Genomic DNA, 12,316 nt, shown 5'->3' on the forward strand with positions numbered 1-12,316 from the left:
TTGCTTCCTATCCTCAGTTCATTCAAATACAACCTTGACAGATGTCTGGGAGATTGAGCTGCTCAGTGCTAATCAAATACTATAGTCACTGGAAAGAAAAACTATCGCTAACCCAAGCCATGAACTGGGACATGCATCTATATATCCTCTAGTATCTTCCTGTCCTGGAACTCATTCTTTCTTAGCTGCCATCTGAGCTACCATCCAAATCCAAGCTTGACATCCCTGCTAAGTCTTGCAAACTACTTAAGAGAAAAATATGAGGTCTAAGGGAGCATAGCAAACTGGAAGTTCAGTGCTGAAGAAGGGAGTTCACCTTTCCTTTTCAGACCATGAAGGCACTCTCATCCCAGGCGAGGTGCAGTCTCTTCTTACAACAGTAGAAGTGAGTATGACAGGCCATGCCAGATATAATGCTGGTAACCTTTCTCTCCCAATTTCTTCCTCAACACAAACCTTTCACACCACCCCTTTCCTCTGGCCCTGAACACTATGGAGACTCACTCTGGCCATGCAGGTTTCTACACCTCCCCAGGCAGAGGTGACTGCTGCTGTCCACAGCCAGAAACAGCACAGCAGGCACAGCAGTTAGATCCAGAGTCAATCCTCAACTCTAGTAATTTCCTCCCTCTGAGCTGCCAGATCCTGCTCTCTCCTCCTCAACTCACCACACCCCTCGCCAGTGCACCAATTTTGCAGACTATCTGCCTTCTGCTGCACTTGGTTTTGTGCAGAGGAAAAAAAAAAAACAGAAAAAAATGCAGCAGTAAACTGTGAACAAAAACGCCCCTCCCACCGAGCAAACAGTTGCTGGCATGTGCCCACCAGCTGTGCAGAGCTATTGGCAATGGCACAGTAAAGATGTGTATTTTAATAGACGATGCCCCTCTGCAAGAAGTGGGAAGATGAAAATCAGGGGAGCAATAATCCTGCCCTGTTGCGCCTCCTGCCAAAAGGATTTTCCTTCATCAAAGAGGCCACTGGATACTAAGGTGCTGTGCTCCATCTCCCCTGTTTGGTTCACTGCCTCTATTTTATCTTCTATTATGAGAAAAAAAGAATAAAGGGAGATGACATTCAAGGAGTAGAGATATCAAAACTGAAGAAAATGTTGCACTTACACATGCGCCAGGAATTATGTTAAGGCTGAAAACCTAGAGTGAATAAAAAAACCAAAACAACAAAGATTGGGTATTTTGAGAAGGTCCTCAAAAACATACTGACCTATTGTAATTAATTGTCGTACATGTTTTGGAGGAAAGATTTAAATGTCACATTACAGCCTACTGCCATTGTTAGCTACCAGTCAGGATATGTTGTCCATCATCACTGTGTGCCTCACTACCCAAGAGCAGAGCAGTGGTTCCAGCCACTGCCTAAGACAAGATACTCAGCTATGCAGACCTCCTTTGTCTCCAGACTAAACTGCATTTCCTCACACAAAATCCTCAGCCAGCATGTGCCTTATGGGGTGCACTGAGTTGGCCCCAGACAAAAAAAAACAACCAACTGCCTGCCTGCCTCTGAGTAGAGCAGAGATGTGCTCTAAGTTACAGGAGTGCAAGCAGTCCAAGAAAAATGCCAACACAACAGCGTTTCATGCTGAATTTTTATTTCCATGTTATGCAACTGCATAAGTATAAATAATCGTGTTCAATATACAACAATTATGACATCCATAAGGAGTTTCTTAGAGAAAATAAGACTGCAAACACTTTATTGCACAGACCCTAACAATTTTTTTCTTTTTTTTTTTGTAAGCTGAGGAATCTATAGCAGGAAGTCTACAAAAGAACACATCAGGCCTACAATCACATAAAGACTGACCAAGTAGAACACAGGCAGGAGGATCTCTAACAGCTCACTGATAAGGTAAACACCAACAAACAGGTACTACATTAACACAAGCTTAAGCACTGTTACACTTCCAAAATGCAAAGAACTTTTGTCAGAAGTGATAATGAACTATACAAAATATACATAAAAGTATACTGTAAACAAATAGCTAGATGTGCTTTAAAGGAAACAAGAGGATAGTTAAAAATAATGCAGAAGACTGTAAACTAGGAAATACCTCCCAGACAGAAATGTTATTTTGAAGTGCATTAGCGTTCATTTGTAGTAACTGCCAAAGCACAGATGAACTGTAAATGTCAAGACCATTTTATCTTTAAAACTGCTCAAAAAGTATTATCCATTGCTCACTAGCTCCTCTGTAAACACAAAGGCAGTATGAATGTTCTAGTGCCACATGAAAAATCAGAAGGACTTGTTTGTGATATTACCTTTCCGTGACAGGTTTGCTGTAATCCAACTCAATTAATCAGTATAATAAAATTTTCACCAGAGGGAAATGAATTCTGCACACTGTCAGTTGTCATACAAACCTCCAAGTTAAGCTCACACTGTGCTTTTATGAACAATTTTTTAGCTTTTGAGACAGAAAGACAATCTGTAAGCCCTGATGAAACAGGTAGGGGCCTAGCTCTGCTGTGGGTACATGTAACAGAAATAAGCTAAACCACCATCCTATTGATCCCCATCATTAAAAAACACATATCTGCAAGGGTAGTTTGTAGTGCTTTTGTACATGTTTCAAATTTCACCTTTCATCCTTCAAAACAAACTAAATACCTCCAAACTAAAATGATCAAAGTCTACATGTTCCACAGTATACAAAGTTTAAATAAGGCTTAGCAAAAGTAAAAAGACAGTCACATTCTAGCACCAAATAGCTCCAACAAGTTCCTGTTACAAAATGCTTCTTTTATAATTACAGTAGTTACTTTTTTTGCATACAAATAAAAAGATTATGTTATGAAATGTATGGAGCTACTCAATGCATTTAGAAATGAATGTGAAACCCAGAACTACTTGCTAAAAACAGCAAGTCTACAACATAAGGCCCCAGCTATGTATTAAAATGTATCGCGTGTTCTGAACTTTTTTGAAGATATGATACTGAAATTACTTTTTTCCTTTTTACCTCACTTGTTGCAAAATAGAAAAAAGCTACAGCTGTATGAAGCTAATTATGCAGACCTATATGCCATGATAATACATATTCTCTAAATGATTAAAAACCAGGGATGAACATACCAGTACTGCAAGTCATGTGCTTATATACTTGTGCCTCACACTGTAAGGGCCTGAATTTACAAAAGCTCAAGGAATTCGAGAGGATTGCAGCAAAAACTGAGCACATGGCACGTGCTTCAGAATCTTAGACTTGTCTGAGGTGAAGGTCACAGAATACACTGCCAATCGACAAGATGAGAACCTCCATTTCACCACAGAACACGACTCTTGCTGGGACGCCCTGATAACCAAGTAGTCCTCCCGTAGCTTTAATGACACCTACTCTAAGAGACAGGCTTTGTGCGGTAAGGAGATGCAGTTAGGTCTTGAGTTAGATCTGGTGAAGCAGTCAGCCAGGTACAGTACTATCAAAATTGGATTATTAAAAATACATGTAAAAACTCACAATAAGTCCCCATATTTATTCTGTACTAGTATTTTTTTAACCTCTAGCTAGGCTTTTTAGTAAGTAAAAATGTGGCCTGGTTTTGTTTTCCAGTCAGACCAATGCTTGTGCATGTCCATGCCAGGTCTGAGTTTTAATAATTCAGTTTCATATTAGAGTATGGCAAATAAGTGGCAAAGCAACTATCTTAAAAAAGAGGAGAGTAAACAAAGCAATCAGCAGCAAAGTATATATGCTACATTCAAACCCCAAACACATCGCTAGGTATTTACAGAGGAAATCTTTTCTTTAACAGCTCTCAGCTGTAAAGGTATTTTTGTACAAATACTATATGGTAACAGTTTTACCGGTTACAATTGGGAAGGCATTTTGAAAAAAAAGTCCTCTTTTTACATATCCCCTATATTTTTTGTCAGTGACATGAAAGCTTTGCTGCACAAAGACACAACACAGTGCTGGTTTAAAGGCAGTCCAATATATTGACTTTGTTTCAGCTCATCTTGAATTCACACCTGTCGGGTCTTACAGTTAACAAGATTTTTTGTGAGGACTGCTCCGTGAAGCTTCCTTTCCTCGCCGCTGCCGAGCTGCGTCTTTGTCATTAGAAAGTGCATTAGGGCGGTCAGGTGTGGTTGCTGACCTGGATAAATCTTTACTTACATTCTGTTTTCTTGAAGCAGACTGCTGAGCCTGAGCGGCATCTCTCCCCTTTACATCCACAGTGTTAACAAAAACAGACTTTTCTTGATTTCCAGGTTTCCCCCCGAGGTTTGAACCAGGGTGGTGGGCTTCTACTACAGCAGCAGTACTGTGCAAGGCCATCAGTGAAACACTTTTAGTCATTTCTGCCTTACCGCTCCCTGCAGAAGCGGTGCTTTTCTTATTTAGCTCCTTGCAGGTTGCAGGAAGCTCAGGTGAGCCTGCTTTAACCTTTGCCGAAGATGCATCACTCTTCGCTGAAGACAGAACAGATACTTCTTGTCTACATTCAGAGAAATTGGTTGAACAAGTTAGTGGCTTTCCTGGTGTTGCAGCCACACGACAAGAACTCTGTCCGCTGGCAACTGACAAATGTTTTATTGCAATCTGCTTGTTTGCATCCTCTGGCTGTTTTTGATTAACTTGTCCTTTCCCTTTTGAATCTTGAGAGCTTTTGCTACTTGTGGTTGCTTTTTCTGCTCCTTTCCCTCTGGCATCACAGTTTGCAAGGCAAAGGATAGGCTCTACTTTCCCACTGTCAAGCTGAACATAAAGTGCATCAGTGCATATTTTTCCTTCGGGTCTTTTGTCTGCAGACATCATCTGATTACTAGGAATTCTGTCTGCCTGTTTGTTCAGCAAGAGACAGTCTTTCACAGTGGAAAACTTTGGAGACATGGTTTGTTTTTCACTGAGTTGAAGTTGCTTTTGATCAGCAGATTCCCCCAATCCTGCTGGTTCTTCCACCTGCATCTGCTTAGAACTTTCTGGGCCTGCTGGTACTGCGCTGACAGCATAGGATTTGGGTTTGGTGTCAGGAGCGATGCTGCTCATCTGGAGGGCGGCTACTGAGCCGTGCTCCAAACTCACAGGCCTTTCAGCCTGCACATGTTCATTGCTCATTTTTCTCAAAGAGCCTGAAACAGAAGAAAGGGCATCTAGCACAATTTTACTGGCATGTTTCCCATCTTTCCGGGAGCTGACAGACACCTGAATAACAGTTTCTTTTTCTTTTACGGTTGGAGTGCCTGGTTTTTGTGACAATGTCTGTTTATCCAAGTACTTAGACTTAGAGGAACTCGTATCAGAGACTGGCCTGTGTTTATTGCTGCTGCTTTCCACATAGGTGGCAGCAGTCTTCATGTGTTCTTGAACACCTACATGAACATCTACAGCAGAGTTTTTGCTTACAGTGTCTCTCACAGCAGGGGAGCCTGAAGCATTAAGTTGCTGCCGAGGAACTTGGCTGGACTGCTCTCTCTCAGTAGTTTGAAGCCTTATGTCAGTGAGCTGTTTCTGATCTTTCTTTCCTAAATCTTTGGCACTGTCCTTCTGCACAGAGGAAACCAGAGCAGACTTCTCATTTTTAGGATCACAATCTACTGAGGGCTGCATGGGCCTTTTGGATGGAAGAGCTTCACTCTTTGACTCTGCAATAACTTTCCTAGACTCACTGAGAACTTTCTGCTTGGTTATGTCCCTTTCCACAAAACTACCAGCAACACTGCTGTCATCTTTGCCTAGCTGTTTCAGAGATTCTCTGCCATCCTTAGGTTGTGCCTTGGGGCCAGCTGCCTGTATTTTTCCTTGCATCTGAGATGGAATGGCAAAATCTGCGCAATTTTTTTCATTGCTTTTGGAGGAGCCAGTTAGCAGAACATCAGAGACAGATACCTTCAGAGATGACTCCCTGATCACCTCCACTTTTGCAGGGATAGGCTCACAACTTCGCTGGGCTACTGGCTGTTTGGCAGGCAACTCCTTTTGTGTTTGCTTCTCTTTTCCTACAGCTTTCTCAGGAGTACTTTGAGCAGCAGGAAGTTTGGAGTGTGTTTGAGTAGTTTTAACACTCTGACTTTGAATAACACAAGACTTTACCTCCACTGAATTGTCCTTCTGTTTTGAAGGGGAGGTGTCTTTCTTTTGAACAGCTTCGATAACAGAAATATTGCCTTTAGTAGCTGGACCAGAAACCTTTTTCTCAGTCACTACTTCTGCAGCCACAGGGATGACTGGTGGACTTGGAGAAGTCTTGCTTGTTTGTAGAACTTGAGGCTCTGGTACTTTGACTTTGCCAGATTTTGAATAGTTTAATAACTGCTCTTTCTGACAGGCCAGTTCTGCCTTCCTGCCACTCCCTTGTGGTGCTGGGTATTTAGGAGATCCCCCATCACTGCTGGTGCTCTGTCCTTCTGGCAGCACACACAAAGGCAGTTCGGTCTTCGAAGCCTGAGGCCCAGAAAGTAAGGCAATGTCTAGTGTGCCTTCTATTGGCTTCAAACAGGAAACAGATCTCCCATCAAGTTTATATTCTGATGGACTTTTTCTGACAGGAGCCTCAGTGGAAATAAGGGCTGATTTTTCCACACTCATGTCTGCTCGGCCATTCAAGGTCTTGAGAGGAACAAAAGAAACCGAGTTAATCTGAGCAGCATGTGTACTGCTGATAAATGCTCTACCATCAGCAACTGCAGTGGAGTCCTGCTGTGCGTTTATGGGTCTGCCTGTATTAAGTTGAAGGCATTCATGAACATTTGATGTCAATTTGGGTTTTAGCACTGGACAGACACTGTCATCTTTTTCTTCAATGGACATTTTCTTTCTAAGATAATCAATATTTGCAAGTTTACCATCTAATCTTTCAAATTTGACAAATTCTTTTGTTGGTAGATTTTTGTCTGTGTTTTCTCCCTTTCCATTTAACATCCTGTCAGGAGACTGAGGTAGCACATCTTGCAGTGTACATGGAGGAGAAATTCTTTTAAAGTCATAAGAAATAGGACTGATTTCATTAGGTGGAGGCCCATGACACAGTATCTGTGCATCTAAAGCAACACCATCATTTGATCTCAAGTTTGCATTCTTTTGAAGGGTGTCTTTGAGTATGCCACCAGCTGACTGGGTCTCCAAAGCAACAATTTTTGTTTCATACTGATTTGATCTTTCTAATACCTTCTGGAATGCCTTTTTGTCTCTTTCTTCCAGTCTTAATGTATTGGTATTTTCTGGTTCGCTGCCAGGTTCATGTATAGCAGCGTTTGCTTTTTCAGGAAAATCTTGCTTTTTCATAACTATCTTGACCTTCAGCTTCTCTCTGTCTAGCTCATCAATAGATTCTTGCCTACCTAATTTTCGGGAGATGGGTCGTTTCAAGCAGCCCTGCTCTGCAGGCCTAACTCGTGTGAGTGATGGCACATCACATACATTCTCCTCCAAGCTCTGAAGAGTCACTTCCCTTTGGGACAATTCTCTATTCACTTCTTCCTGGGTCACTTCCAGACTGTGTTTTCGTGAACATAAGTGTTTCTTATCACTGCCATAAGAGGGTGCAAGTTTCTCTTCAGATTGGACTCTCTTTAACAGTGGAGATCTTGGTGGCTCTGCACTCTTTGGCCTAACAATATGCCTTACAATAGTTGGAGGGGAGTGCATTTTGCTAGGAAAAGACTGAGCTATTTTTGTATTTCCAATTGAATGTCCTAGCAATGGCGATGGAGATCGCTGAGGAGATGTCGGCTGAGGCGTTGGAGAAGGTGTACGTGCAAGAGGAGACAGAGGAATGCTGCCAGCTGATTTGCGTCTTCCTGATCTGTATCTTTGCCCACCAAGCTTTGGACCCAAACCATGAAGAGTGCTGGGTCTTATGTGTCCTGAACCAGCTGGAGAATTGGGAGCACTTGAACTAGGGGAGCTACTCTGGGAAGAGTTAGTACCTACAAAAAGAACAAACAACCAAATCAAACAAACATAAGATTAGCGAGATTTTTTTGAATCTTGTCTAAATCCTCAGTAAGACACAGCACTTTCACCAGTCCAAAAGGCCTGCACGCCATCTGCTGCCACAGTGTTCCAAAGTTTGGAAGGTTTTGAGTGACTGGGTTGTAAACCCCTCATTATTCCAATTACCTTGCTGTTTCTCCCTTTCTCCCTCTGTTCCTTTATGCCCTTTAAGTTATTGCTTCCTTCTATTTAAATAGAATAGCTAATGCTTTCTGACACCTCAAAGCAATGACCAATGCTTTCCAAATAATTTACCTTTGCCAAGGGATTGTACAACAGCAGCCACTTTTAGTACACACTAAAATCACGACAGAAGTAAAACAGGAAAAAGAGGTAGGCTTTTAGGAGCAGAAAGATGTGTATTTCAACATCCAGCCAATCTTTTCAGCAATAAATCTGCATTCTTGAGTACCCATGGTAGTTCCATTATGCAGCACCTTTTTCCTCAGTTTCATTCTTTTATCAATCAGCCTCTCTTAGGCAAGATTCTATCTTTTACTCCAAATTGGGATGGTTTGTTATTCTATTTGTAGCCATTGGACTTGGATTTAAACTCTGGGACAAACCTACCAGACAGTTCCTTTTTAGGTGCTTCTGTATTATGTAAACACCTTTGATTTTGCATCAGGACTCTTTTTCCCATTTCCAGACAGAAACCAGCTGTTCAATGATTACGCTTATCACATCTGACTACTCTTAGCAGACTAGAACAGATTTGGGGGGCTCACAAGAAGTTGAATACACTTCAAGTCCTTTTCCTCTGCCCTCCACTCCTTAACACTTACCAGATGGAAAATCAGGAGTAGAGCGGTAGCTTGGGGTAGGTGATCTAGGAGATAAGCTGTGGGTTGGCGACCCAGGCAAGCTCTCCCCTGATGAAAGTGATCGGTTCAGGCAGGAGAAACTTCTGCTGGTGTGAAGAAGAGGAGAGGGTTGCTTGGCCAGCTTTTTAAAGAGAGATCTTCTCCTAGTGTGAGAACAGCACAGGATTAATCAGAAGATGCACAGAAGATACTATTACCACAGGCAAAACTCTTGCAAGCTGACATCGATTCCCTCTCCTGTTACCCTCAGACAATCAACTATTAAATCTATGTTTACATGAAAACAAACCACACTGCAGAATGTGAAGTTCAGAAAAAATCCTTATTTGCTAATAGGTGGGATAGATATTGTAACTAAATCTATTTGTACTAAAATTTACTCACTGTATTTCAGAAAAATGGTTAGCTCCTTATAAGTCTTCCTTAAGAGCCCACCAAAACTGAAGAAATAGCTATAAAGTACTAGTGATGTATTTACAAAATATACATGAACTTACCAAACTAAAAATGCCCATAAACTTAACATTAAAAAGCTCAATTAAACAAGTACAAAAATATATACTTAAACCAAATTAAGATGCAATCTCAGTTATTCACTTTCTTACCCATATCCTGTGTGTGCTATGCAAAGTTTTTAGGGGTTATTTTAACAGATCTAGTTTAGGCAAAACAGGATTGGAAGGACATGTTACAACCAAAGGATCCCATAGAAGACGGTAAAAAGATGTACAAAACAAGAGAGAGAACTGTATTAACTTCATTCTTTAAATTAATTGTTATGTATATAAATACACAAGGAAACATATTCACCATGAAACAAAAGGATTACTCACCTCTCTAAACTCTCTTTCTTCTTGGTTTTCTTGCTGCGCCTGACCATTCGGCTTCTGTAGCTGTTTCGCCTGGCAGGTCCTGTCTTGATGGAAGTATTTTCAAAAGGGGTTGTCGTTACCGAGACTTTGTTGCCACTCTGCCAAAATGGAGGAGGAACCTTTAGGCATGACTAATACAAGACAACTTTGCCTTAAATTGAAGCTACACCACAAATGTGAATGCAACGAGACAGAACTCCAGCATCACAGTAAGAGCTGGCAGTGTAGGGAGCCCTATGCAGGCATTGCCAGGCTACTTTACTTAAGATAAACAATGATTCTAAACTTCTCAAAAAATTCTCAAATTCTGACAAATTTCCTAAGCTTCCTCTGTTCCAGCTTTGGAACAAGGAGAAATTCCAGTAATTGTGGCTAGACAGGAGGAGACCAAGGATTGACCAAGACTGCAAAATTCAAGATGAAAGCTTCTACAGAAACATCTTATTTCCCCACAAAGCACAGACGTCACTGCACAGTGGACCATTCACTGGCCATTTATGTCTCAAGATACCAACTATTACAATGATGAAATGGAGGAGAATGCTTAATCTTCATTACCTACCCCAAACAATCCTTTGATCTTGTTCAAAAGAGATAACAAATAACACTAAGTTAAGGTTTTTATGACTCTTTGCATGAATAGATGACTGAATAAATAAAACCAAATGAAAATATCCAGATTATGTTTTAAAATCCATACCTCCTGCCCAGCACTGTATAACACTACAGTGTACTTATTTTCAAAGGAATTCCAATAGCCCAAATTAATTTATGATACAGCACATTTGGATAAACAACAATCTCTTGTTTTGAGTTTACTCTAGTAAGCAGTATGCACAGTTGTCATGCTCCTCTTTTTCTGTATCTGACAGAAAACAACCGCACACCCAACTGCCTAAAATCACAGAATTTTCCCTTAAACATTTCTTGCGAAATTGGAAAACTTGGAAGCTCCTCCTGGTAAAGACTTAAGGAAAAGTATACTTTGCATCTTTCCTCAACTCTTTGTATTTCCCCATTACTTTACTGTTTTCCAATCTTCTTTTGTAACTGACTACTCCCTTTGACAGGCAAAGCTCTGCATGTCACATATTAAATTGTCAGTAATATAGGAAGTAAATATACAGCTGTCTAAAATAATTCCGACTTACACTAGTCTGTGCTGAAAAGATTACATAAAAACTGCGATATGATGAGCAATATGAAAAGCTAAGACACTACTGAACTAGAAATTGGGGGTTTTGTCTATTTTTAAGGAAAAAAAAAAGTCATTTTCTAATAGGATAGACCTTAGAAAACTCCACAGGAGAAAAATATGATAGATAACTCAAAAATCCAACTGCAGGATCAAAACTTCATTAAGCAAAGAAACTCTGTGGGACATGCCTAGCTACAGAAGAGACAAAAACCTCTTGGGCCTTAAGATTATGATAAGCAAGTTCCTATACAGTAGGCAAGAAAGTATTTCATGTTCTTGTTTCCATTTTTCCTCATTGATTTCACTTTAAACAGAGAAAATGAGAAGTAGCATCACCATCAAAAGCCTGAATTACCCGATCAAGATGAAGGAATTCAAGAAAGTGTTTGAAAATGTCAAATTTTTGAGAGACAAGAGGCATTTCTTTGTGTCAGTGCCTCGAATGTACTTCAGCTAGTTCAGCAGCAGTGCCAGCTTATTGCAGAGAAACTGAAATCATACCAGGATGAAGTAATTGACCTTTCTCCATATCTGTGCCATAGTACTTGAACAACTGCAAAATCTGATAACTCATCTCTGAAGGAAACAAACACAACCCCTCAATTCTTGGTGAAACCAGCAAGTGCTTTTGTATCCCAGCTGTTTGAGTTACCTTTAACAACAACTCAATTACTTCCGTATGAACAAGACCATGCACTGGCTCTCCGTTGATATGAGTAATCAGGTCTCCAGCTTTTAAACCCACTTGGTAAGCCGCACCCCCTTCTTCCACATTCTGGAAAGCAGAGACAAAGAGAATATACACAAAATGGATTCCTGTTTAACCTTCAATACTTTCAAGAGCAGGCTTTGTTTAATGAACTCTTCCTACAAAACCAGTTGGCAACAAAGAAAACTAACAGACATTAAATTATATAAAGAAGAAAAATCAGACCAGCCATTTTATCACCAACTACTTAAACTTTATACTTAACACAGCTCCTGGAATGACTTCAAAGCTCACTGAAACACTGATTGTTGCTACTGGTATTAAGTAAGCTCTGTACAGCAGGGCAGTTTTCATGCATAATAAAGAAGGGGTGATTCACTCCCCATGGCAAAATTTCAGAATTGAATGAACATTTTTAGCCTCCAACATTGAGAAATCCTGATGTAATTAAGGCAATGGTCACATGCAGTACGCTAATCATGATAAAAAGTAACTCCACCATATAGTTAAGGATTGTATTTTTTTGGATCAAATTCACCAGGCTGCCCATTAGAGGGAACAGTGCAGCACAAAGGTGACGAAGGACCAAAAAAAACTGAATTGCACATTATTCTGAAGGTGGCTTAAAGAATTTATTATATCTTAAAATGAGCTTTTAAGCAATTTTAAGTCATATAGCCACTACTGAAGCCTACAGTCCTAAAAACCCCAACAAACATATAGTATTTTGAAAAAAAAAGCCAAGGCTTC

At 40.5% G+C, this 12,316-nt stretch overlaps 1 protein-coding gene across 1 annotated transcript in view; it reads right to left on the reverse strand.

The window, feature by feature from the left end:
* Positions 1 to 1,595: 1,595 nt before the first annotated feature.
* MAST4 (microtubule associated serine/threonine kinase family member 4) overlaps positions 1,596 to 12,316 on the reverse strand; it is a gene marked incomplete at its 5' end in the record, with an annotated part of 235,002 nt that continues 224,281 nt past the window's right edge. Inside the window, 4 exons of the mRNA XM_082497946.1 lie at positions 1,596 to 7,896; positions 8,749 to 8,930; positions 9,621 to 9,757; positions 11,510 to 11,632. Of these exons, the coding sequence (XP_082354072.1) occupies positions 4,013 to 7,896; positions 8,749 to 8,930; positions 9,621 to 9,757; positions 11,510 to 11,632 (4,326 nt within the window). The 3' untranslated portion in view covers positions 1,596 to 4,012. The remainder of the gene's footprint in view (positions 7,897 to 8,748; positions 8,931 to 9,620; positions 9,758 to 11,509; positions 11,633 to 12,316) is intronic.

The sequence above is a fragment of the Vanellus vanellus genome (genome assembly GCF_965231255.1).
Source record: "Vanellus vanellus genome assembly, chromosome: Z".
NCBI classification, from domain to species: Eukaryota; Metazoa; Chordata; class Aves; order Charadriiformes; family Charadriidae; genus Vanellus; species Vanellus vanellus.